Source organism: Pagrus pagrus (assembly GCF_965226575.1).
Source record: "Pagrus pagrus genome assembly, chromosome: 21".
In the NCBI taxonomy this organism is placed as follows: Eukaryota; Metazoa; Chordata; class Actinopteri; order Spariformes; family Sparidae; genus Pagrus; species Pagrus pagrus.
In genome coordinates this window covers 8,081,846-8,107,823 of record NC_140208.1, presented here as the reverse complement: position 1 = coordinate 8,107,823, position 25,978 = coordinate 8,081,846, and the positions used below count along the sequence as shown (strand labels likewise).

Below are 25,978 nucleotides of genomic sequence, written 5' to 3'. Positions count from 1 at the left end.
TGCCCAGAGCACAGCTGAGTCTCCTCAGGGGAACCCTGTGTCCTCTCCAAACGCACAACACACTCTTTTAGCTTTGCGCGCACGCACATTTCACACTGCCATATCCAGTTTGATTGACTCCTCATATCCGTTTGATTACATTTGCGTGTCAGAAAAAAAGCCTCCCTGTTTCTCTACCTCGCTCTACCTGTGAGTGTGTTTGTGTGTGTGTGTGTGTGTGTGTGTGTGTGTGTCTGCCTGCGTGCCTCCATGAGTGATGTAGACATGCTTGACATTTTCTGCAGCAAGAATCCGTTCGGGTCAGTTTACTTCTCACCTCCCCCATCATTACCTCCTATAGGTCACCGTAAGCAGACTCACTCGCACTGCTCGAACCAACAGGGCTCGGAGGAGGAGGAGGAAGGGGAGGGTGTGTGTGTGTGCGTGTGTTTGTGTGTGTGTGTGTGTGTGTGTGTGTGTGTGTGTGTGTGTGTGTGTGTAGGGGGGAAATGGTGGGTGTTGTGTTCAAGGTTGGTGGGGTGCTTGTAGCGAGTGGGAGGAAGGGGACTCTGAGGTTTTTGGGAACTGTCAAATGTGTGCAGTCAACTATGTGAAGATGGGAGCTGGTAGACGGGCAGAGAGAGAGACATCATGAGAGGACAGCTCAGCTTCTTTCATTCTGCTGCACATCAGCACCTTGGAGAGCTCTCCGACGCTCAGCCGTGTGTCTAGTGCCACCATGAGGATGCTCGAGGCATTGCGTCCTTGTGGAGAAAAAGAAAAAAAGAAGATCCTGCATGTAGACTATGTTATACGTGTGGGGGCGAGAGGGTTGTATCGCAGTTTAGGAGACATGGGGGTGCGAATGTGCTGTCTGTGCATGTGTGGGTAGTAGGTGGTCATCATGGCGGTGTGATCTGTCCACAGATGGATTGTCTCAGCGTGGGCCTGTTGTGACTCACAGTCTCCATCTTAGGCACCCATGGCATCCATTTATGTTAATCTTTCTGTCTGTCTGTCTGTGTCACATCATCTGTCTCGCTGGCCTATCTGCAAGGAGACCTGTCTGTCTATCTGTGGAGAGAGTGTGTGCGTTGACACGGAGGTGTTTGTCTCCCCAGGATATGTATGGTTCCTCCTTCCCTCCGCTTTGTCCCTCCATTTCCTCCCTTTCTGTCCTTAAATTTTAATTCAACCTGCCTGGATTCTTCTTCTTCTTCTTCTTCTCTGTCTCTGTTTCTGGATCTCCTCTGTCTGTCTCTCTCTCTGTCTCTGTCTGTCTCTCTCCACCTCTCTGTGCATTATGTTAATGGTGCTCTGGGCTATGTGTAGGTAAAGGCCCAGAGACCATCTTTGCGGGGTCGGGCCTCAATGATAATGAGTGGCACACAGTGAGGGTAGTCCGGCGTGGCAAGATCCTCAAACTCACCGTGGACGACCTGCAGCCCGCCGAAGGTAACCACAGCAGCATTACTTTTAGATTTTCACAATAAAATGACTCTATAAACTCTCTCAGCTCTTCAATGTGTGTGTAGACATCTGCTTGTATTCTGTGTTCAAATGTTTTACATGATAAAATGCTGTTTTTTTATTTTATTTACTTCTATAAGACAAACATTAAGGGTTTTATTTCTTTTTTTTAGACAACTCTACCTGTGTAAGTGAAAATAATCATTCTGAATCTGCTACACTAGTACTTACATTGGTTATAGTATGAGTAACAGTAGCTGTGTTTACATGGACCCTAATATTACACGAATAAACAGAATAAAAATGCATCATGTAATCCGATCCAGCCCAATCTGAATGAATTGAATCGGGTTGAGAGGGGTGGTGTTTGATAACCCATCAAAAAACATTAGCACCTAATAATCATGAAAACATTTAATCTGATCGTTTCTCTCTGCTTTCACGTTCACGTGTAGGACTGGGTATACAACTTCCATACTTTTATGGCAGAGACGAACTGCCTCGTATTGAATTTTTTAAATTATACCCAGCCCTACTCACATGAGGGGAACGTGACGTTACTTCAAGGAGGGTCAGACCCATCGCGACAGTAAAAACAACATTTCTGTGGGCCATACAACTATTTTGTTGGAGATCTTAAAAGATTTAAGGATTGTTGAACACCTCAATGGTCGAAAAGGCTCGACACAACTAGCTGTTAGAACAAGTGTTTGAAAAGATGAATGAAATCAAATCAACCAAACCAGAAACAGACTGTTTCCAGGACACTATTGACAAAAAATACTTGAAAAATAGTTCGAAAAAACCTAATTCTTCTGCCTCCAGAACCAAAAAAGTCATATTGCGATCGAATGCTTTGGGGCGTGTAAACACACCTCATCACATCACTTTATTTAGCGTTAATATAAACAGTTGTAATCTCTAATCAGAGCGTCCATGTAACCACAGAGTGTCTGTTACATCCATTACTAGCTGTCACTGTTAGTTTTAAGTGTTTAAATGAGCATTAGGATTAGTATTAGTTTAAGTTTTTGAACAGTTCCACATGAAACCCAACTTTCCGTAGCCCTCACCTCTGAAGTTTACCCCCGCCACCAGGTCAGATGGCGGGCGATCACACCCAGTTGGAGTTCCACAATGTGGAGACGGGTATCGTGACGGAGAAGCGCTTCATGCCCGCCGTGCCCTCCAATTTCATCGGCCACCTCCAGGGCCTGGCGCTGAACGGCATGCCCTACATCGACCTGTGCAAGAACGGCGACATCGACTACTGCGAGCTCAACGCTGTTATCGGCTATAAGAGCATCGTGGCCGACCCCGTCACCTTCCGCTCGCGCTCCAGTTTCGTCACGCTGCCCACGCTGCAGGCCTACTACTCCATGCATCTCTTCATGCAGTTCAAGACGACGTCCCCCGACGGCCTTGTTCTCTACAACAGGGGAGACGGCAATGACTTCATTGTGGTAGAGCTGGTTAAAGGGTGAGCTGGACAAAGCACAGTGTGTGGTATTTACATTACATTTAAACTAACATCTGGAAACAAAGGGAAATTAATCATCATACAGTTTAAATATGTGTTCATGGTAATGTCTGTCTTGCAGAAATGTGCATGTTGAGTTTCACCATTCAGGATTTACAGTTAACGTTGTCCTTGATGGACAAAAAAGAAACTTCTTGACTATGAGGCTGAAATATCACACATGAAATATGCAGCTCCTTTTTTCATCTTGTAATTACAGTTTCTTCAAGACAGATTATAATGCCCTGAATTATATGACCCTGTGTTGTTCTTCATCATGAATACGATTAATTTGCCTTTTCTCTCCTCAGTTTTTAAACCCCTCCTCTCTCCTTTCCTCGTTCCTCTTTCCAGCTACCTACACTACATCTCAGATCTGGGCAACGGCGCACACCTGATCAAAGGCAACTCCAACAGTCCCCTCAATGACAACCACTGGCACAACGTGCACATATCCCGAGACACTAACAATCTCCACACGGTCAAGATCGACACCAAAGTCACCACGCAGACCACCATGGGCGCCAAGAACCTCGACCTTAAGGGTATGCACAATGATACAAGCAGTGATGCCTCAATGACAAGAGCTTATACTCGTGACAAACCGCGTCACAGGAAGCTGATACCACTCTGATGTTGGGCTGCGACTAACGATTATTTTCAGCATTGATTAATCTTCTGATTATTTTGACGGTTAACTTATTGTTTAGTTTGTAAATGGCCAAAAAATTATGAAAAATGTTCATCACGGTACCTCCAAAGCTGACTAATTAACATGTTATATGTCATTTTATTTAATCTCTTCACATACAAGTGTAAAAATGACAATTTGCTGTTTGACATGAGGGTTACGCTCCTGACCGATGAACTTTAGAGGTGCTGCTCGACAGTTTTTGTTGCCTTCGGACGGAGCCAAGCTAGCTGTTTCCAGTATTTGTGCTGAGTTAAGCTAACGATATGCTGGCGTTAGCTTCATATTTGCCTGTAGCCTTAAATTAGATAATGTGATGTTTGTTTTAAGAATAATTATTTGTCTGACATACAGAAAGTTAAATATTCACTGGTTCCAGCTCTAAAAAAGAGAAAATGTGCAGCTGTCTGTGCTCACATTTCTAACCTTTTCCAAACAAATCAAAAAGGCTGCGCTAATCAATAATGACAATGATTGCCTGCGTCCCCGACACTGATACAGTCTGGCTTTATAAATGGTCCGTGAAGCTGCCATTCACTCTGTTGCTCCTCGTCAGGTGACCTGTACATCGGGGGCGTCTCCAAAGAGATGTACCGAGACCTGCCTAAGCTGGTCCACTCCCGGGAGGGATTTCAGGGTTGCCTCGCAACAGTCGATCTAAACGGCCGCCTCCCTGACCTTTTGGCTGATGCTTTGGCGACCATGGGACAAGTAGAGAGAGGCTGTGAAGGTGAGGTGCAAACACACAGACAGCACACCAGTAGATGTGTCCTGGTCCCATTCCCCTACTGCCTTTTCTTTCAGTTTTCATTTAACTCATGCTCTCTCTTATGAGGATAACCCACTAACCCAGCTTTTGGTCTGTTAGATGTAAATTTTTTCTCTCTCTTCTTCTCATCTCCTCCTTAGTCTCTCTGCACATTGTGTTTTTTTTCTCTCTCTCTCTCTCTCTCTCTCCTCCACTCTCTCAGCAGTTCACAGGCATCTGTGTGCATTGACTAACCATCTAACTTAATTTGCTTGTTTGCTTTTTTGTTTGGCTGACAAAAGTTACATTGATGAAAGCTGACTTGCAAGGTATATCGCTTTGTGTGAGCATGTGAGACACGTGTGGGGCAAATGCGTGGCGTGAGCGCGAGTGCGTATGAGCGTGTGTGTGTGTGTGTGTGTGTGTGTGTGTGTGTGTGAGCGTGGTGAAACTACCCAGTGGTGTCCAGTGTTGTGTGGATCCAGAGTGATCCAGAGTCAAAGGTCAGAGGTGACCTGTCCTCTCCTAGCCACCGTAGTGACTTCATCACAGTAGTGACATCACCACCGCTTGACTTGAGTTGACCACAGCTCCACCAGCAGCATGCTCTCTAACCCCTCCTACTGACTCCCAACCTAAACTTCAATACTCCGTTTGTGAAATCATTTCGCACCCTTTCCTCCACGCCTCGAGCGAGAAGTGCAACGCAGGAGAACCGAGTGTAGAGCTTTGACGTTCTCCTCCTGTGCGGTTTCAGCGCGAGGCAGGGAGAGAACGGTGACACACTGCTGAAGAGAGAGTATTGAGATGAAGGCCTTTAAACATAACTCTGCCCTCTTATGTTTAACTCCTCCTCCTGTCCTCGCCCCGCTCATCTAGCCTCACCACCTGCATGCTCTCCACATTTTCAAAGTAGTCGCACAGATTCCAGTTTAGTTTCAGTCTGAACGGACGATCTGACATCCTCTGTTAGTGTGAAGCTAAAGTATGGGAGCCTATCTACGATATCTCACAATTGTTTTTCTACTAATACTACTAATCGTAACACCATTGCAGCACAACAGTCTACCCGGGCCATTTCAAAACGTTTCAAGGAAATGTGCTCTAGAAAATAACAGCTGCCAAACAACTGTTGTGAACACACTGGGCTCCAGAGAAAAAACAAACAACAAAAAGTGTGTTTGTTTATCTTTTTCCTAACTTTCGCACCCTCCGACCCCCGACACGTCTCTTACTGCAGGTCCAAGCACGACATGTCAAGAAGACTCTTGCTCAAATCAGGGGGTTTGTTTGCAGCAGTGGGAGGGCTTCACCTGTGACTGCAGCATGACATCGTACGCAGGGCCGCTCTGCAACGATGGTGAGTCTTTGCTTTTCAGTTTCTCTCTCAGATCTACGTGGATTGTGGACACATTTTACTCTTGATGGTATGAACAGCTCATTTTGATTATTATACGTGTAGATCACAGAGCATCAGGTTTAAACGTGCATTTATAGATGTGCACATCGTTTTTTTGTCCGGCACTCTCTCTCAAACTTTAATCCTTCAGCCTAAATATATTCTTTACATACAATTTAAGGTGCTTTACTTGTTTATTTCCATTTTCTGCTACTTTATCCCTCTACTTCACTACATTTTGGAGACAAATACTGTTCTTTATACTCCACTGCATTTGTTTGATAGTAACTAGTGACTTCACTTGCTGCATTAGAATCAAAGTAGCACGTTTTTTAATTATTTTACTGATAATTAGCTTAAAAAAACGGATTCCAATAAGTGTCCATTTGTCCTGCAAAGCCCTATTGATGCGAAACAGGACATTTTTCTTTCTTTTTTTTATTAACAACCTGCACACAGAGAGAGTCACTGTACTGTACACATATCAACCGATTTTACTAGAATGGCCCACAGTAGAGCGCATACCTCCGCTAAGGCCCCTTTAATCCAATCAAGCCCAATCCAATATCTAAGAAAACATATTTAAATCCGCCAGAACCTGATTTTTGCTGATCCGCATCAAATTGTACTCACTATAAGATACCAGCCATCAGCCATTTACATCAAGATACATGGATTACTTTCTGAGAAAGTAACAAAAATGTTGAAAAATGCCTCAAAGTGTTAAAGAAAATACTAAAAAAAAATCCTGGATCTGTCCCTTTTTCCAAATCCACACCAAAAATTAGTGGTTCAGTACTTTCCATACATTCATGTGGTATCAAAGTATCGATACTTTTGACATCCTCAGTCTCTAAACTGCAGAAAACACTCCTTATCTAACATGAACCCTGGTGTAGATCTGCAGGACTGGAACTGATCCACCTGGATGATTTTGGTTTCAAAGCAATTTTATCTGCATTTTTTCAGAGCCGCCACGTGAGGGCACTGTCATCTGTTGATTCTGAAGTGGCACAGAAACACTACCTGTTCAGTGTCTGGTTTGATTATTATAATCTGTAACATTTAATAATGTTCGCTTCACATTTTCAAGCTTTTAGCTCCATATTATTCTCAGCAGACTTACCAGCAACGTACTCGATGATTATTTAGTCACCATACAGTGAGTCAATCCATTGTATGCTGCTATTTATGTGAGTCACTTATCACAGTCAGCCTCGCTGCAGTAATGTTGTAGTCCGGGAAATACTGATTTTTTTTTTAGCGTGTGGGAGGAACAGGAAGGCCAGTCAACTGTGACATTTTAAAAGTTTATTATTATTTTCCAATATGCAGTTTCTGTCTTAAACACTTAGCAGAAAAAATAGACCCAGCTTCCATCTGCAGTGGAGAGCCTCTGATGACGCTGTTTATGGCACACAGACATGCTTGCAATTAAATCTTTTATCTGTGTGAGCCAGCTGGGACCACCTATATCTTTGGCCGTGACGGAGGTGTGGTGGTCTACACGTGGCCGCCTAATGAGCGTCCCAGCACCAGGGCGGACCGGCTGGCCCTCGGGTTCAGCACCCAACAGAAACACGCCATTCTGCTGCGGGTGGACAGCGCGTCTGGCCTGGGAGACTACCTTCAGCTTCAGATAGTAAGTGCACACCCTTGTATTCAAATAGCGGGGCCATTTTACAGACTGCGTTTCCTCCAGGAATCCACTTCTTCGACACCTAAACTGTCTGGACATGATTCATTTATCTTTTTTATTTATTTTATTTAACCGCAGACTTTCTTGAGACACATTAAGTCTGTCTCATTACTCACGCTGCATGTGCCATCAGGTAGTAGACAAGTGTGTCCTACATCTGAAAACTGCCAAGAGCCAGTACACTGAACCAACACTTGCCGCGCACTCTTTCTAACACCGCTATCCCACAATCTGCTGCCTAACGCCACTCTGGTGGTTCAGCATAATGCAAACATAGAGAAGTTAATGACATGGTGATTTCAGTGTGATTATTATTATTATTCACGTCCAAACGCAACGCAATCATGGCAGAACCTGCACAGATGTAGACATCTATTCTTCTTTATTAGACTAATGAGAGCAATGTTGCATATCTGATGTCAAGTTAAACAAATATTAAAGCAAGGGTTGGTAATTTATTCCAGAAGCATTCATGTTGTATTTGTAGGAAATCTCTCGACACCCTGACAGCAATCAATAAATCAATAATTCAGACGAGTAAAAGGAAAAAAATCCAGTATTTGTGGCTGTTGCAGGCCTCTAAAAAGTCTGTTTGAAAACAGGAGCAAGTGGCACAAGAATGGCTGCCAAATTGAGTAAGTCACGCCGGTTATCCTTTTGAGGGCTATTTTGCATTTATATGATTGAGGCATTTTGGCTCTGAAGAGTTTGTTTATGTATTTATTCGACTAAAAAAAGCAGAGAGAGCTCGTTTAACGTAGCAAACCAGCCACAAAAACATCTCCCTGCTGGCTGTGGAGGTTGGGAACGGGTCAAAATTTAGCTTGCTCTTCGCCCACCTCAATTTTAAACATCATATCTTTTTATGAAAGTATTAAACAAATATATTTTCTCCATAAAAATAATAATTTTATGTCTCTTTTATGTACAGTTGGCCTAAATCCCTCCATTACTGCTCCCACCTGCTGAATATTTCATGTTTATTGTTATCATCCGTACTTGTGATGAAGAAAAAGCTGACTGTACTTTATGTCCTCTTACTCTTGTGATCACGAACATTGATCTGAAGCTCAGTTCTGCAGTTTTCTAATAACTCTAGCAAATTCTGATAAACCCACATCATTTTATAGTCGGCAGGTTTAAATCAACAACTTCTGGATATGCTGCAGTACATTGAAAGTCGAAAGTCGATATGTCTGAGTCGGTATCCCCGACTTCCAATCTAAATGCGTCTCAGTGTTTGTGCCTGCAGCAAACGGATGTTTGTGTGGCAAGTCTGTGAACTTCAAGAGCCACTGCAGCAGCAGATTTAACAGTTAAGGGCACTTAAAAACAGACAGGAAGAGCGGGTTTGTGCTGCTAGCTTACAGAGACTTCTATTAAGCTTAAAACAACTGATTGGGAATGAAAATGGCAACCGCAAAGTTGTTGTTACAGCACGCTTTCACAACACAAACAGTGCATGAAGTGAATAGTGATGAAAAGGTAATTGTTCACTGCGCGTGCCACCATACCTATGTGATGTCACCTGTGTCGGGCTTGGTGGATCTTGCCTAAATTCCCGACTTGGAAATCGACTTTGATGCATGTTCAGCTGCTTTTCCCTGTCGGAGGTCGTTATTTTCCACATTCGGGGTGCAGAACAGATTGTTAGGCAGCAAGCACCATAAACTAGGACATTAAAAACAAAACTGTATCCTTGCATGCCAGTCACATTCGCCCTGAAGCATTTCTCTCTCCTCCTCCTCCTCCTCCTCAGGACAAAGGCAACATTAGAGTAGTGTTTAATGTCGGCACTGATGACATCAACATCGAGGAGAGCTCCAAGTTTGTCAACGATGGGAAGTACCACATAATTCGGTTCACCCGCAGCGGAGGCAATGCGACCCTCCAACTGGACGACCTGCCGGTCATAGAGCGTTACCCCTCAGGTAGGCCCTGCCCCGCGCACAGAAGCCCAACCCACCAGGCCACCACAGCACTGCCTGTCCTGGGACAGAGCTAAGCACACCTTAGTCCAAATCAACCCACCTCCTGATTGATGTTCCTATCAATGTTTATATTCAAACACTGAAGGTTGAGAAATTTAATTGCAGCTTTGTTTTATGTTATTGTGTTTGAAATGAAATATGTGTGATCTGATATGAAACATGACTTTTTAAACCATAAAATGAGATAGTTTATTACAATAGCTTGTATATAGTAGCCAGCTATGTCATGTTAGGCCTGTTAAATAGTGTTAAAGGTAATTTATGAAAATAGTCAATTCAGGTTGTTTTTCTCACCATAAAAGATTATAATAATAACAGTTGGTGCATTTTTGGTCAAACAATAATTTAAAAACATGTCATATTGTGAGTTAAATGTTTAACTAGAGTGAAAAAATAAGAAAAAAAGTGTAAAAGTGTATTTTGTTGAACATAGTCTTTGTTTTTACATTTGTTGTTTTTTTATATTTAAAGTGGTAATCTTAGGTAGCAGTCTTTAACACAATGAGATAGCTGATAGCTAAAATGCTAAATGCTAGTTGTTGTGAGGTGTGTGTGAGGGTTCTTCCTATATGTATGTAACTCTAAACTCATATAGACAGTATGTGGCAGCTGTAACATTATTTCCCTGTGCTCTTGCAGATGTTAACCCCTGAAATGTCTCTTTAAATTAAACCCAATGAACAGAGAGTAAGAGTCCGCTCACTGGAAACATAGTGAATTCAGCTCCTCATCAAGCTTACCTTAACGCAGTGACATGCTAACAATGAGCAGACCATTACTTTCTTTTCATTGCTGTTCTTTTTGTATCCAGCTCCTGTACCACGTTTGGATGTGCGTAATTACTACTGTGTTTTCATCTCTAAATTAAAGGCAACATTGATAACGAGCGCCTGGCCATCGCCAGACAGCGAATCCCCTATCGGCTCGGTCGAGTAGTTGACGATTGGCTACTCGACAAAGGTAAAAACCCTGATTAAAATTCCTTAAAACTTTCAGCTTTAAAAAATACAATTTGAAGACAGTTGAATATACTTTATTGTGCACCATCAACTAACATCTAAAAATCTAAATCCATAACTAAGTATTTAAAAGTTGGGCAGCTGTAGTGTGTAATACTGTGTAAACTGTAGTGCCTGTGAACGTATCTTGTTAGTGTGTATCTGATAATATCAGGTTAAAGGGACGATGGAGAGATTTAAATGTGAATAAATCAGAAAATAGAAAAAGAAGTACTGATAAAAGATGCTTTATTAAGACTGGTAAATAATTGTGTTTATTCTCAAATTGTAAACAATAAAGCATTTACTAAAGATTATAATGTTGAAAAAACACATTTTTGTAATCAAATTAAAATGCATGAAAAGTATTGCGAACCTGTAAGAATTATGTAAATTTGAAATGACTTAATAGAGCAATGCTTTTTTCTTTTTTTGAAAAAAAAAAATGTAAAAGTTTTCCTCCTAAACTTCAGCAGAGCTCCTTAAATTAGCCTCTAGTCCCTTTAACAGTGAGCAGTGCTAGAGCTTATAACCTGTGCATGCTTCATAGGGCTGTTACAACAGTTCTCTAGATCTCTGTCTCTCTGTCTTGCCTGTCTGTTGCTCCTTCAAATACAATGTCGTGCCGCACAGCCATCACCACAGCAGCCATCTGTCAGCCCCGTCTACTCAGGGCCCTCTGACTCCTCTCATCTGCTGCCTCTTCCTCCTCCCTTCTGTTCTCTCCCTCTTCATCCTCCTCCTCGACTTCTCCTCACCCGTCTTCCTCTTCTTCCTCTCCGTTTTTCACTCTCTCCGTCTCAGCCCTCTCCACGGTTCTCCACGGCTTCGATTTTGCTCTTGCCATGCTTAATCTATCCCATCCTTTCACCATGGCTTGGGGGTGGTGAATTGTGTAACACTCAAACACTCTTGTGTGTGTATGTATGCGCGTGTGTGACCACTGGTATGTATGTGCGTGTGGCTGTACTTTGCGTGTGTCCGTCCGCCTTCCTTCCTGGTGCACCTGTGCGTGTTTGGTGGCGTGTTGGGTGTGTGTGTGTGTATGTGTGTGTGCATGCAGGTCGCCAGCTGACCATCTTCAACAGCCAGACGACGGTGCGCGTGGGTGGAGGCGAGCGAGGCACAGGCATGTTCCAGGGTCAGCTGTCTGGCCTCTACTACAACGGGCTCCGCATCCTCAACATGGCCGCCGAGGGGCACCCGCACATCAGGGTGGAGGGCAGCGCGAGGCTGGTCGGCGACATGCCGTCCTCCTCCATCACCCCGCAGTCCAGCGCTGCAGCTGGAGGCAACCGCTCTGACTCCGCCCCCTCCATCAGTGACATCACAACCACCACGGCCACCAACAGGAAGCAAGGCGCCACACAGCAGGTTTGTGTGCATTAAAAACTCACTAAGTCCTTCCTGCGTGTGGTCACAGATTTACTTGTATGTAATTCCTCAGATATCTTGTACATGTTTCCTATCGGCCCTCCTTTTGGTGTCACAATGGGTAATTAAAAAGTGTTAATTCGCTTTGATAAGTTTCTTTTTCGGAATCAGTAAGAGGATTAGCAAGCACAGAGCCCACTAATCGAGGACTCGAGGATTGCAAGATATGTCTGGAGGAGTGGGATTGTTGTTAAACTCCACTCGAGGCAAGGCGAGTTTATTTATGTCGCACATTCTGTACACAAAGCCAACTCAAGCTGTTTTACATAAGACATCAAAACAGAGAGCAGAAGACGTTAAAAGCCTGAATCGGAGTTATTGAAGAAAAACATTTTTAAATAAATTACAAAGAAAAGTAGAAGGTGGTTTTTAGCAGAAAGTGAAGAATAATGAACGCTCAAGATTCAGTCAAAGGCAGAGGAGTTATTTTTAGACCCTCAGGCCACTGGGATGCTCCGACATCAAAGTTTAAAACCTTGATTTAAAAGTCTTATATCACTTTGCTCCAGCTCGTGGGAGCAGGAGAACTAAATAAGGCTTTAATCACTGATTTAGGAATTTATGAAATGAAAGGCCACATCTGAAAAGTCGACTTATTACTGTAATGAGCAAGCAAGAGCAAGAACGTCTCATCTCACACAACCAATCAAATATCATACAACACACGAATATAAAATGAGTTTAACCTTCTTCTGATGTTTTCTTGTTTCTGTCGAGGGCGAGTCCAGTTTATTTAATCTTGATAGGGCCAAATTAGGGATCAACCGATGCAGATTATAAGTAATGAAGTGGACCGATAACAAGTGTTGTAGAAGTAACTGAAAGACATACATAGTAGTCACGTAATAAAAACCCTTTGCTGAGAGTCTCTACGACATTTTGTCATTCATGGGTGAGCTGCTTCATGGTGCATTCATGTGCACCATGTAAACTCCAAATTCTACTTCACTTTGTATTGTAAAGTGTTTGGGCGCTGACCATGGATCTAAAGGCCCTGACACACCAGGCCGACGGTCAGGGCTGTCAGTGAGCATCTGTGGCTCTAGTAGGCACTGGACAGCGCTTGTTGATGGTTTTTTTCTCCTTTTTGGCTCAGTTTGTCCTTATTTTACTCCTCTGCCTCTTCACAGGGGCCATTTGCAACTTTTTATCAGACATATTCTCGATTAGAAGCAGCTATGTTGGGGGAGTGGTGTCAAAAAATGCTTGTATTTCCATTTACGCAGGCGCAAAACATAACAGCTTGTTGGCTGTCGGCTGTAGTCTTTGGGGTGTGTTCAAGTGCAGCTTTTTGGCTGAGACACAGGAGATGACACTGCTAATTCTTTAATGTCAGTTTAATATGTCTAGGCCTTAATACAGGAAATTTCACTTGGACTCCACGGTGCAATCAAGCGCACCTCATAAACTCAGAAATCGATACTTAAATGGCCACAAACGATGTTTTAAATGGGAGAAATTTGATTTTTTTCTCATTTACCCGTGTTGAAATATGAAGGCTTACGTCATGTGTCATTCCTTTTTAATGATTAGATGCTAAAGTCAGAGTAACATCCTGTTCGTTTCTATGTAGGCAGTTTTTTTTATTCTATAAAAATCACAAGAAATTGTGTCGGCCTATCTCTTCACCGAATCAGAACAAAATGTGTCTCATGGCGCTTTTTATTCAGAGCAGAGTCTAAACACTTTAACTCACAGAGACCCAGCATTCCCTCATGAGCGAGCACTTGGCGACAGCGGCGAGGAAAAAAAAACTGCCCTGAGTGATCAAGAGTGTTTTCTCCATATCAAAACTTACATCTGAATCAAATGTTGTTAAGAAGAAAACGTCAATAGACTTCTCACGTATAATTTTTCTGCTCCAGCGCATCATCCACATGAATGGACTGGATGACGAATTCTTGACTAAGTGGTCCCTGCCCATTAAATTATAGGAGGAGAAATGTTTGTGTTAATGGAGGCCGTAATAGCTTTTCCATAGCACGCGTCTAGTAAACTGATGCAAATGGGACTCTACAGTAGAAATGCGTAAGTGTTATTGAGGCGTATTTATAGCGGATCTGACTGCAGAGTCGATGCTAATGTCAGAGGATACATTATCAGCACCACAGACTCTTTTGTTCAGATCACTAGTGAGATGTTGTCAGGCTCTTTGTGGGCGTCTGTGTGTGCTGCAGCTCTTCTTCTGTGTTATAAAACTGAGCCCGCCCGCCTGCCTGCCGCACTGAAAAAATACTTTTTTTTTTTCCCTCTCTCTCTCTCTCTCTCCATCCCGATGATACAAGTTGCCATGGAGATAGTGAGCCCCACTACCCCTGCTGCTCGCTTGCTCTCTCCCATCCAGACTCCCATAGAGAATAGCTCCTCTGTGTATCAACCGCCAGCTGTTTCAGACATAAATAATAGAACGCAGAGAGCTGTGAGCTAAGCCTCAGGCATCAATAATGGATATGAGAAGAGGATGGATGGTGCTGCAGAGTGACAGCGTTGTCACAGCGGCTTGTTTTCACACTTCACCTCTCAATCTGTCCCAGTTGGGGTGTTTTAACCCAACCGTTCCTGCTCTTATCCTATGCTGATGACGGTGCTAAATCTGGGCCTGCAGAAGTCGTGTGCACCGGAGTCAGTATCGCTGTATGAGAACTAGGTCAGAGCCGCTATATGCTCAACGTGCTGCAGAATGTGCGTGTGTGTTTGCCCAGAAAGTCGAATCGCTCCTGCCGGCCCCCAAACTCTCCCCGTGTGTGTTTGTCTTGTTTAAGAAAGGATCTACAGCATCTCCATTGAGGCTGCCTAGTGTTGCCTGGCAACCAACCTGGCCTCAACCAGCGCACACATGCGATGTAGAGGCGAACGCACACGCACACACACACACACACACAAACACTCAGGTGGATTGAGAACAATAGGCTTGAATTGCAGCACGTTGCGTCAGAGGAGGGGCAGTGAGGGATGTCTTCCAGAGGTGCGTCGGGTCCAAGAAATGTATCGATCTTCACGCGCACGCCTGAGAGCGGCGTGCGTGTTGATCTGCCTAAGTCGCCCCGCGGGTTTACTCCTACGGTTAGTTTTTTTTTTTTTTTTTGTGCAGTAAGAATGTGTTATGTGCCTCCTCCTGAAGTCCACAGTTTATTGAATTTCTTTTCTTTTTCTTTTTTTTATTCCTGTTGAAAAGTGGAAGGGATTAATAATGCATGACAGCTGAGCACCAGCAAGGAGAAGAGAGGGAGAGAGTCGGTGAGAGTGTGTGTGTGTGTGTGTGTGTGTGTGTGTGTGTGTGTGTGTGTGTGTGTGTGTGTGTGTGTGTGTGTGTTTATGCTAGAGGCTGCTCTGAGTCACAGAGCTCGAGTTTGGTTTTGATGTTTGGTATCTGTCTAGTGTGCGTGTGTGCATGTGTGCGTGTGTGCGCGCGCTCAGGTGTATGTGTGTACCTGTGTTTGATGGCAAGACTGATAGAAGAAACCTGAGGCTCGCAGCGGCGCCCACGATTGGCTCCCAGGAATCAGCTGACCCAGACACTTCCACTCTGAGCATCTATCTCTCGTTCGCTCCCATCCTCCCTCCCTGTCTGTTTTTTTTCTTCTTCTTCTTCTTCGCTCCTCTCTCCACATCTTTCACATCTTTTTCTCCCTCTTTGCCCTCCCTCCGCTCGCTATCCATCTTCTGGAGATACTTTCTCCCTCCTCCCTCGCTTCACTTTTCTCTCTTTTCCTTTCTTCTCACTCTCCTTTGCTCTCTCTCCCTCCATATCTTTCCATATTTACCCGTCACTCCCCCCCTCCTCCTCCTCCTCCTCTCCATCCTACCCTCCCTCCCTCCACCCTCTCTCTCTCTGTGGTTGAGCTTCAGTGATAGGCTGTTAATGCAGGCGGTGTATGACTCTATCTCACCATCTGCAGTAGTGGAGCTAGCTTCACTCCTCTCTCGTCAGGATCTATTCATCAGCCTGCCAACTTCAGCCCGTGTGTGTCTGTGTAACTGTGTCTAAATAGAAAGAGACCAATGGAGCACGTTTGGCTATTATAGAGCTCGAGTATGTGCAGGCGTGTTTGATTTTCCAGTTGTGAAAGTCAGCAGACAAGCTGTTGAATCTTCTGCAAGAGTGTGTGTGAGGACAGAGTGCAGCTACTATGTGTGAACTAGGCAGTCAGGGAGGCATGGACGGTCGTTGGCACTGTTCGGCTGCTCAGGTAGAGATTTTGCTCTTTCAGCATGCTCACACTTCCTTTGTCTTTGCTCTCTTTTCTGTGTGTGCATCCGTGTCCATGATTGTGTCGGCATGCTCTGTTAATAGACTGTGAAAAGGACGGGGACAAAGAGGGAGGGACAGAAGGAGGGGCAGAGGTCTCTTTAGTAAAACTTCTGCACTTCATTGATGTGATTTAAGTTTGGCATGTCTCTGCTTTCCTCTCGTGTTCATTGTCTCCCGTGTGATAGGTGGATCAATAGTCCAATTGACACCTTCCCGGTTGAATGGGGTTGGTCAGCTGACAAGAGGGGTGTCACAGATCAGAGGAGGGGCCTTGGCAAATGTACTTGTCTGCTTTTGTTTTGGCTGGAATCAGGATTCAAAACAGGTTCCCGCGGAGGGCACATAGGTGTCTCCGGATCGATAATCAAGCATGGTGGCTCGACATTGATCGCTGACAGTCAGGGGGTGATGTGTTTCCTACCGGCTGATTGGTTCTCGTGCTATTTGGATCCTGGCAAAGGCAGCGAGGCTTATTGACTGGCTGGATTCCAGAGGCTAAGCTCACCCTAGCAGCATTTGACAGCCCAATGGGCAGAACTGATTGGAAAGGCAGTGGAGGAAAGAGACAGAGTCAAGCATCAATAACCTAATGTATGTTTCAGGGCAAAACTATACCCACAGTGGACTTGTCGGGACCACGACCACGCCACGCAAGACCAGTGTGGGCTCTTTCAGACGAATAAACTAAGTGCTTCTTGAACCTTATGTAATCTTACAAAGACGAGGAGAAGAGGAAGTAGAGAAAACCAAGGACAGAGAGGAAGCTTAATGAATTTCAGTTTGAAATACTGCCTGTAGGTTTTAGCTGAGGCATCATCGACCACTTAGCACTTTGATTTGGTTCAGAATCTCCTCTGGTCTGGTTGTAATCTGCCTCTAGAGCTCTGGTCTTTTATAGCTGCTGCCGCTCTCTCCTTTTATTCTGTGGGTTACTAACATCCACTGCAATGCATCACAATCCAATTTTAATTTAGTGCTGGCACTGAGCGCCCAGTGTGGTTAAATCACACACACACACACGCGTTCATATCTCTCATGCTGGAGCGCCAAGGCGGGCGATGTTTAACAGTGGTTCATGAATATGCGGCGCGCATTAGCACGGTGTTAAGTAAAGACCGCAGCACTTTGAAGTCCTCCTCTTCCTCCCTCTCTCCTCTGTCTTCTTTTTTCTCTCTCTTTCTCCCCAAAAATGTATCCATCTATCTTTTTCCTCCCTCGTTTTCCTCCCACCCCTCTTCCCCTCCTCGCACTCTCTGGCTGGAATGGCAAATCGATGCACAGGTCCCCACTGAGGGTGCACACTCCTTTTCCTTTATTTTTTTTTATTATTTATTTTTTTTATTCCCCATCATTTTTAACAGCCTGAACTTAGAGTTGCCATGGCAACAAGAGGAGCAGGGATGGAGAGGGAAAAAGGGCTCCTTTTCCATAGAGAGGGAGCGAAGTGCGGAAGAAAAGAGCAGTGGTTGAGATATCAGGTTAGATTTGTTGGGTTAGAGGTTGGATGTAAGTGGGTTATTGGCATGGTGCTTAAGGAGAGGTGTTAAGTAAAGGAGATTTTAATGAACCGTGAAGTGTTTAGTTGGAATACTTAATGAAATCTGGAGGGGGGGGGGAAGGAAAAAGTGGTTTTTATTCCTCCTCACTGCGCATTCTCCACAACACATATCAGCAGCAGCCAATATCAGATGGAGAGAAGAAACAGAGGAGGTGTGGAAGAGGAGAGAAAAAGAGGGGGAGGGTCAAGAGAGTAGGAGATGATAACTGGCTTTCCCCTTGTGGTTTTAAACAGGATTCAGTGTTTCTCTCCTCCCTCCTCCTTTCTTCTTCTCTCGTTTTGGCCGCCTGCCATCGCTGGGGGCCGTAATAGGCAAAAGTGTTTGTGGCAAACTGGAGAACGGGTGGGCGATGGATTTTGTGCTGTAGAAAATAAACAGAAGGGGTGTGGAGGACAGGCTGTTTCTTTCTTGGAGATGTTGTGGATAGTGAGTTTGTGTCTATATATATATGTGAGTTTTTCTGGTTTTTCCTCTCTCCACAGTCGGCAGACGACCTGCTGGTGGCGTCGGCCGAGTGTCCCAGCGATGATGAAGACATCGACCCCTGTGACCCAAGTTCAGGTGAGATGAACCTGTCACCAACCCGATCTGAGCGGCTGCCAGATCTGAGCATCGCATGATCGAGCACGTCCGCCATCTTGAACAAACCACCTGCCGAACTGCAGCACAACTTATATTTGCCCAGTTTATTTTTGATTTTGATACATTTTTAACACGTAAAAACAAAAGACAACAAACTGTCAAAGAAACGCTATCAAAAAATAAGTCAAGAATTCACAAATTCAATAAAGACATTTTCAAAAAACTACAGTTTACATGCTTGAAAATAAGAAGTATACACTAATTTAATCATACCCCTTCTCCACTACCTCATTAATTATGTATTAATCTGTATATTGAATTATTTATCTAATCATATTATATATATACATACATATATTACACACATACATACCTTTCTTGTTGCATGTGCTGTGATATAAATGAAAAAACATGTGTTTGCATCGTTTTTCCTGTTTGCAACCCTTCAGAAAATTGATTAAAAAATTGATAGAAAATGATATGAAACTTTTGGTTTTTAGACACAACGCATAAAAACATGCCTTGGGTGATTCATAATTATATAATTCCTGTTAACGATTACGGCTTATTTATCTTTATTAGACAACATTTTCCTTCTTAAAAGCTTATCTTAAACTAGCACATGTAATCATAATCATAAATAAGCTTAACACATTTCTGGTTTCACTGCAGTTCTATATGTGTTTTTTGTCCGAGTAGTGTTGCCGTACCTAACTGTCCAAGACGCCAGACGTCAAGCAGTGACCCCCCCCCCCTTCGAATCCACACATCACACTGCCTTTGTGACTTTTTTTCCCCATGTGTCTCCACATTCAGCGTCACTTTTCCGGCCACTTTGTCGCTCGCTGTGATGAATTTTTCATTTCTACTTAGGTTTCTGCCTCGAGGCATTACCTAACACTCTCCATCCGCTCCACAATCTCAGTCTCCATCTCTTCCCTCACCTTCCTTTATCCCTTGATAGTCATCCTTTCTTCCTCTCTTCCCTCCCTCACCTCATCTCCATCCAGCTCAGAGAATTCACATGCAAATTCTTTCACCAACAATCTTTTAATACGATGTCGTATATCACAGTCCTGCAGCCCTGGCTGCCTGTGCATGTCATAAAGTGTCAAATGTATGTAATAAAAATTGATATAATGCGCACCTGTGCTCCGGCCCTCCTCTCAACACGCTGTAATGTAATCTGTTTACACATTATGTGATAATACAGAAACAGCTTTGGCTCTGAGCTGCAGCTTTCCCTCGCCAGCTTGTAGAATTATGCAAAATGCATGTCAACTAATTCATCATGATGATGCATTGTATTTCCTTGCCCCAGCTCTCCACCCATCACCTTGACATGTAGTACAAATTAATAATGTATGCAGTAAACTGTAATGTAACATCACGTGCCTCCCCTCTCCCCTCTCCCCTCGCAGCCCGCCCTCCCCTGCCGGATGTGAAGGTGTTCCCGGGTCCGTCCGAGGTGGTGCGGGAGAGCAGCAGCACCACGGGCATGGTGGTGGGCATCGTGGCGGCCGCGGCCCTCTGCATCCTCATCCTCCTCTACGCCATGTACAAGTACCGCAACCGGGACGAGGGCTCGTACCACGTGGACGAGAGCCGCAACTACATCAGCAACTCGGCCACGCAGCCCAACGGCAGCGCCAAGGACAAGCCGCTGGGCATCGCCAAGATCTCCAAGAACAAGAAGAACAAAGACAAGGAGTACTACGTCTGAGGCGGAAGACGTCTGACACACAGACATATACGCATACACCTTTATATATAACGGTATATGTACATAAATAGATATATTCTAAAAAAAAAAAAATGCACACATACACACTGACATAGACATGCTGATGTTAATGTTTACTCTCCAATAATCACACCTGCACACATGCTGGCAAGCACAAACATAAACACATTCAAGCACACACACATACATTGAAGCACAAACATACAGACACACACACACACACACACACACACATACAGACTGGCCCAAGGGCGTGGACCCTTACTGTACAGTATTTACCAATGAGAAGAGCCTCTGAGAGAGGCTCGTTTTATGAACATAAACACCATTCCAAATGATTTAAAGAAGCACCAGTTCAACTCCCAGTAAAGAACCATTTCGGGGCCAGCACGATTAAAAAAGACCAGTGAACTCCCCTGCCACAGAGGGGCCTCTCCCGTCGGACTCAGAGAGGTCGAGGAAGACTTTAAGCGAAGCACATGGCAGACTGTGTTGAGCGAGAGGGCCGAGCACCAGAACAAAGATGATTTAGAAAAAGCACTAAGTGTCTCTTCCAAGCTTTCTTGGCCTTCCTCCCTGTTAGCAGACGGGACTCGACGAAGCACCGAGGACGCCGGAGAAACAAGCACACCAACGGGACAGAAAAATCAGGGTGTAGCCATAGAGACGGTGAATCACGAGCGAGTGGGCGGAGGCAGGGCTGGTGTCGTTAATATAATGAACGGGCTGATGTTTTACAGCACGCTGTAAATCACAAAGGGTGGAATCAGCGGATATTTTCCTGGACAGGATACTTGAGACTTCAGATGCTACCTACAGACACTGCAGTGTCACACACACACATGCACACACACTAAAATATAAACACATGCAGACATACACGTACCTGCAATGCTAAAGACCCACCATATCTTCATGAGACTGAAGACTATACAAGAAGACAATGGTGAAAAATGACAAAGACCATTATGATAATTGTTATGGCAATGATAATGATGAATATGAAGAACATTTGGGCAGTATAGACTCTTTGGGGAAGGGAGGGGGGGTCTTATTGCACGTGAATTATCTTACTCCGTGTGATTTATACTGCGTTGAAACTCCAGAGGTTACACCGTGACGCACCACCATCATAAACTTACCACCTTGGCTTGAAGTATTCCTAAATAAAAATGGTTTTCAGTGTGTGGGATTCAAAAATGATTTAATCAAATCCTCATTGACAAAAAAGTGTGACCATCTCGAGTGTTGCTGCATGCCTGAGTCTCCGAGCTGTGCTGTGAAAGTGGTGGCGTGTCCCACGAAGTCCAGAGGTGGTAGGTTTGTTTGTTTGTTTGTTCGGAGGAGGAGGAGGAGGAGGAGGAAGAGGAGGATGGGGTGTTGTTGCGGGTCGCGATGTAACTCCAGTGCAACGCCTGGATGTGTGTGCCCATCACAGGCCACGTCCTGTTTTCTAGCCTGATGTCTTATAGGCCACACCCACTATACCTGCTCTAATCGACCACCTTTTATAGCAAAAACCAGCCGAGGAAAAGAATCAAAAACAGATCAAATAAATGTTACCATGTGTTGCTAATAGATAGAAAAGTCCAGTTCATGACGCCATTGGCTATACGACAACTTGAGTTGCTTTTCATCGGCTCTCCCTTTTTCTCTCTTCGCGTCCTTTTGTCTTCATGCTATTGGTTGACTGATTTATCAATACTCGTGGCTCGGCCAACGCGGGACGGACGGATGGGTTTCCGATCGGGCTACAGTATAATTATCTGTTTATGGACTTGTCTGTAGCTCCTCCACAGCTGAAGAATTGTAGCTCCACGATATATCAATACAAACAGTGCCATGACATGAACAAGCCCCCCTCTAGTTCTTCCAAGCAACCAGTCAAAGATGCATGCAAAATGACAAGAGAGGACATGAAAAGGACTGTGTGTGAGATTTCAAAGTATAATGTCAAAATTAACTGAACATATTCCCTTATTCTCTCTGTCCTTAACTGGCCTTTCTGACCTCCTTTTCCGTTTTCCCCCTTGTTCAGTACGTTTCCCTCTCTGCCCTCCGTGTCTATCGCTTTCTTTTCCCTCTCTCTCTCTGTTGTGTTGCCATCTGAAACAAAAAGGAGGTGTCTCAAACCAATGGGATTCTACATCTAGGTGTTCATTAACCATGTTTATTTTCTATATGTACAATTTTTCTACAGTATTTACTTTTATTTTTATTGTTACGGTTCTTTGATGAACATAAAGTGGAAATTTATTATGAAAAATAGTTTTGAAGATTAACGAGTAAATAAAATATTACCCAAGTGAGCCTGGAGTGAGTTTTCTATGTGGTTTTTGCTCCCAACAGTACTGTGTGTGTGTGTGTCTCACATCGCCCACCGCCACGAGAGCAGATCAGTGTCGAATTAAGACAAGTAAATACCAGCCCACATGATGTTAGGAAGCAGATCTTAAAGGAACAGGAATTCTGGGAAATATTCTGGCAGAGAGTTCGATGATGAGCCGTCTGTTAGAGACATGCTGCTGCTGCCAGAGGCCAGTTAGCTTAGCTTAGCATAAGGACAGGAAACAGCCACCCTGGCTCTATACATTCACCTGGTCAGAGCTAAGAAGTAGTAATCAAAACTAAACAAAACAAAACTTTTGGAGATATCAGCTGTAGAGATTTCTGCCCTCTCTTGGATATATTGAAACTAAACAGGACTCTTGTGGAGCTCAAAGCGCCAACAAATACACATAAATGTCAAAATGAACTGAACATCTGCTTTATTCTCTCCATCCTTAACTGGCCTTTCTGACCTCCTTTCCGTTGTCCCCCTTGTTTAGTACGTTTCCCTCCATGTCCTTCTAGCCAGGACTCAGCTTGTGGAGCTCAAAGCGCCAAAAATGTCTCTTTCCAGAGATCATGACCTGGTTACTCAAGATAATCCTTATCGTGAGCAGGTTCATGTAGAAACTATTTTCTATCTACCAAGCTACACCTGCTTACTGGATCAGGAAGCATCCATCTACTCGCCGACGAGGGGTTAGCTAACTAAGCTAAGCTAACGTTACGGGTCAAATCTGGATACAGTGTAGGAGACGGAGTGGCAGTCATTTTTCTTTCACAATGTAAGCCTATAGCTCTTTCTGGGCCCGAGTGCATCACGTGGCGTTATAACTACACAGTTGGCCGCTATGAAGGTTGGCTTCAAAGCTCTGGCGCTCTTCCTGGGGGTCTTGGCTCGACCATGGAGGACGTCTTTAATGTTTACATTCCAGGAAGTCACGAGCACGAGCCGCTCGTCTACGAGCCGATGCATCCTTCTGTCTGTGCGTTTAATCTGGTTAGAAAGAAAGAAGTCCCCACAGGGAACTGCTCCCAACAAGTCCTGTGGATTATTCTGAGTAAGCGGGTCATGATTTTTATTGCTGTTGAGTTTTTTTTGTTGCTTTAAACACCACAAGCTGAGGGCCATCTAGTGCTATTATATTCAAGAGAGGGCAGACATCTCTACGGCTGGTGTCTCCACAACTCTGGGTAAGAGGAAAAATATGTGCTTTTGATTCGGGGGTGAACTAAGAAAGCAAAAATGGAAATGTTTTCTGTTTTTTCTTTGTCTTTTATGAGCACATTTACATACACTTGAGTGCCCTGACACAGGGATGAATAACCACGTCGGTCCACGTAAACACCACAGCCTGGATACGATCAAAAGCCAGGATACCCAAGTGCAGTCTATGGAAGTAAACTATAAAGAGACGGCTGCAGCTCAGGAGGTCGAGTGGGTCGTCCAGTAATTGGAGGGTCACTGGTTGGGTTCCTCGGCTCCAGCGGCAAGTGTAGTAAAGTGCTTTTGGGCGTCCAGTAGACTGGAAGGGCGCTAAAGAATCATAGAGGAGCCCATTTTCCATAAACTGCTGAAAGAGATCCTCCATTTTTGTCATTGTGTTCCTGACTTTCCATATTCTCAGACAAACTGGCATCAATGCAGCAGTTAGGAGAAGAAATCGACCCACAGCTCCCATTAGATGTACAAGCTTGGTGGCATTTTGGGCACTTATGTCATTTTACGTTTAATTAAAAGAAGACAAATGAAAAACTTGAGTTTGTAGCTCAAATATATTCCCATATTTCTGCGCTTTCTCGTGCTCTGTTATAGTTTTACTCGATGGATGACTTTATGGTGCTAATTATGGTTAGTTACAGCCCGTATTAACAGAAGCACACGGGAGCGGTGTACCATATTTCCCGGGATATTCCTCAATCCTCTAAACGTGTCAGATCCCCCTACACTCCTCTTATTCCCTTTCACCTCTTGCTTTATCAAAGTAAGAAAAGCAGCACCTTTTCTTCCGAGTCCCGTTCAGCCTAACTGGGACAGTAGACACACATAAATACCCCGTCGCACACACACCACACAGGGCTTTGAAGTATGACTCAGTGCAGTGAACGGTATAAGTCTCTGCAGAGTTGCTGTTTGCCGGATGAAAAGATCCCCGAGACTGCAGAGAGGAGCTCGCGTCCTCAGGTGAGGGGAGCTACAAGGACCTGCTATTTCAATAAACACCTCCCAAGTCGGTCCTGTTCTCTCAGTGTTTCTGCCCTCTCTCTCTCGCTTCTTGCTTTTTTTTTTGTCTGTTGCCGAACAGCCTGAACAAAAGCCTTGTGTTAGGCTGTAGCCATCTGCCGCTGTGCTTGTCCTTGACCAAAGCCAGCTAGTACATAGATAAAGACACAGCCCTGCTGTATTTATGTGGTAAATACGAGACACTCCAGTGCTCAGCTGCGGCCAATCAGCTACCTCGTGTCAGCATACATCTCCAACGTTTACATTCAGTCTGCAGATAGAGCGAACTCACAGCGGCAGCTCCATGAAGCTGTAATGTTCATTACACACCAGACAGTAAAACTCGGAGAGATGGAAACTGGAGACAGAATTACAATCATCTGATCCTTTTTACTGGTCGAATAAAAAGTGGAAAGTTTGGACTCAGGGCGCCACTTGATTAAAAAGCCAGAGGCCATTTTAGGACATTTCATCCATTGTCAGACTTGGATTGAGTTAAATTTTACTGTAAGTGTGTTAACATCATCACTCATGTTATCAGCTACAGGATCTTTTCATACATACCAACATTTCTACAAGTGAGATACCACTGGGTAAGATGTCAGCACAATTTGCAGCTGTGTAATTTTTTGATGAGACATCAGGACAATCTGCGGCCGAAAACTGGGTATTTTGGATGAGACATCAAGATTTCCAGCTGCATTATAATATATTGTTATATTATATATATTATACAGATATTGTTGGCGAGACGTCAGGACACTTTGCAGACAAAATCTAGGCGCTTGAAACGAGATGTCGGGGCAATTCCCAGCCGTGTTAGTTGCAAAAAAGTCAGATATCTTTGAGGAGATGTCAGGGCAATCTGTAGGAGGAAACTTGGTGTTTGAAACTAGATGTCGGGATAATTTTCAGGCCTTTTAGTGTCAGAAAAATGTAAGTTTGCAGCCGTGTTTGTGGTGACAGAACCAGGTGAGCCAAATCTTAATGATCTTTTAACCCTAACCAAATGATTTTTGTTCCCAAACCTAACCAGATGCTGAGCACAGGATTGTCACAACGTAAAATGTAAACTTGCAACATATTCGTGGATTTCAGAAACATGCATTGCCAACATTTATCCTGGTGATCGTGTTAGGGATCTTAACGTGCACATTAGTATCCTTGCTTCGAGTCTCATCCTGTTACAAGACCTCTTTAGTCCACTCTGCATGAGACTAGCGAGACAATTAGCCGCTACTGGCGCATATAGAGACACATATAGATACTCTAATAACATTAACATGGCTGTGGTCCATTAAAGTGCCCCAGCAGGAGATCGCAATGGATGAAAATACCACTCTTCTTGTTGAAAACTGTCG

The 25,978-nt window shown here is 44.1% G+C and overlaps 1 protein-coding gene across 8 annotated transcripts in view; it reads left to right on the top strand.

The window, feature by feature from the left end:
- nrxn1a (neurexin 1a) overlaps positions 1 to 22,381 on the top strand; it is a 67,082-nt gene extending 44,701 nt beyond the window's left edge. For 6 of the 8 annotated variants that reach the window (XM_084341874.1, XM_084341870.1, XM_084341872.1 and 3 more), the window contains 11 exons: positions 1,312 to 1,434; positions 2,548 to 2,929; positions 3,323 to 3,513; positions 4,216 to 4,389; positions 5,648 to 5,767; positions 7,267 to 7,448; positions 9,265 to 9,436; positions 10,367 to 10,456; positions 11,558 to 11,868; positions 18,222 to 18,300; positions 19,743 to 22,381. In XM_084341874.1, coding sequence (XP_084198000.1) covers positions 1,312 to 1,434; positions 2,548 to 2,929; positions 3,323 to 3,513; positions 4,216 to 4,389; positions 5,648 to 5,767; positions 7,267 to 7,448; positions 9,265 to 9,436; positions 10,367 to 10,456; positions 11,558 to 11,868; positions 18,222 to 18,300; positions 19,743 to 20,044 — 2,126 coding nt within the window. In that variant the 3' untranslated portion in view covers positions 20,045 to 22,381. The remainder of the gene's footprint in view (positions 1 to 1,311; positions 1,435 to 2,547; positions 2,930 to 3,322; positions 3,514 to 4,215; positions 4,390 to 5,647; positions 5,768 to 7,266; positions 7,449 to 9,264; positions 9,437 to 10,366; positions 10,457 to 11,557; positions 11,869 to 18,221; positions 18,301 to 19,742) is intronic. The other 2 variants (XM_084341875.1, XM_084341876.1) reach the window with 1 other exon arrangement.
- Positions 22,382 to 25,978: the final 3,597 nt, after the last annotated feature.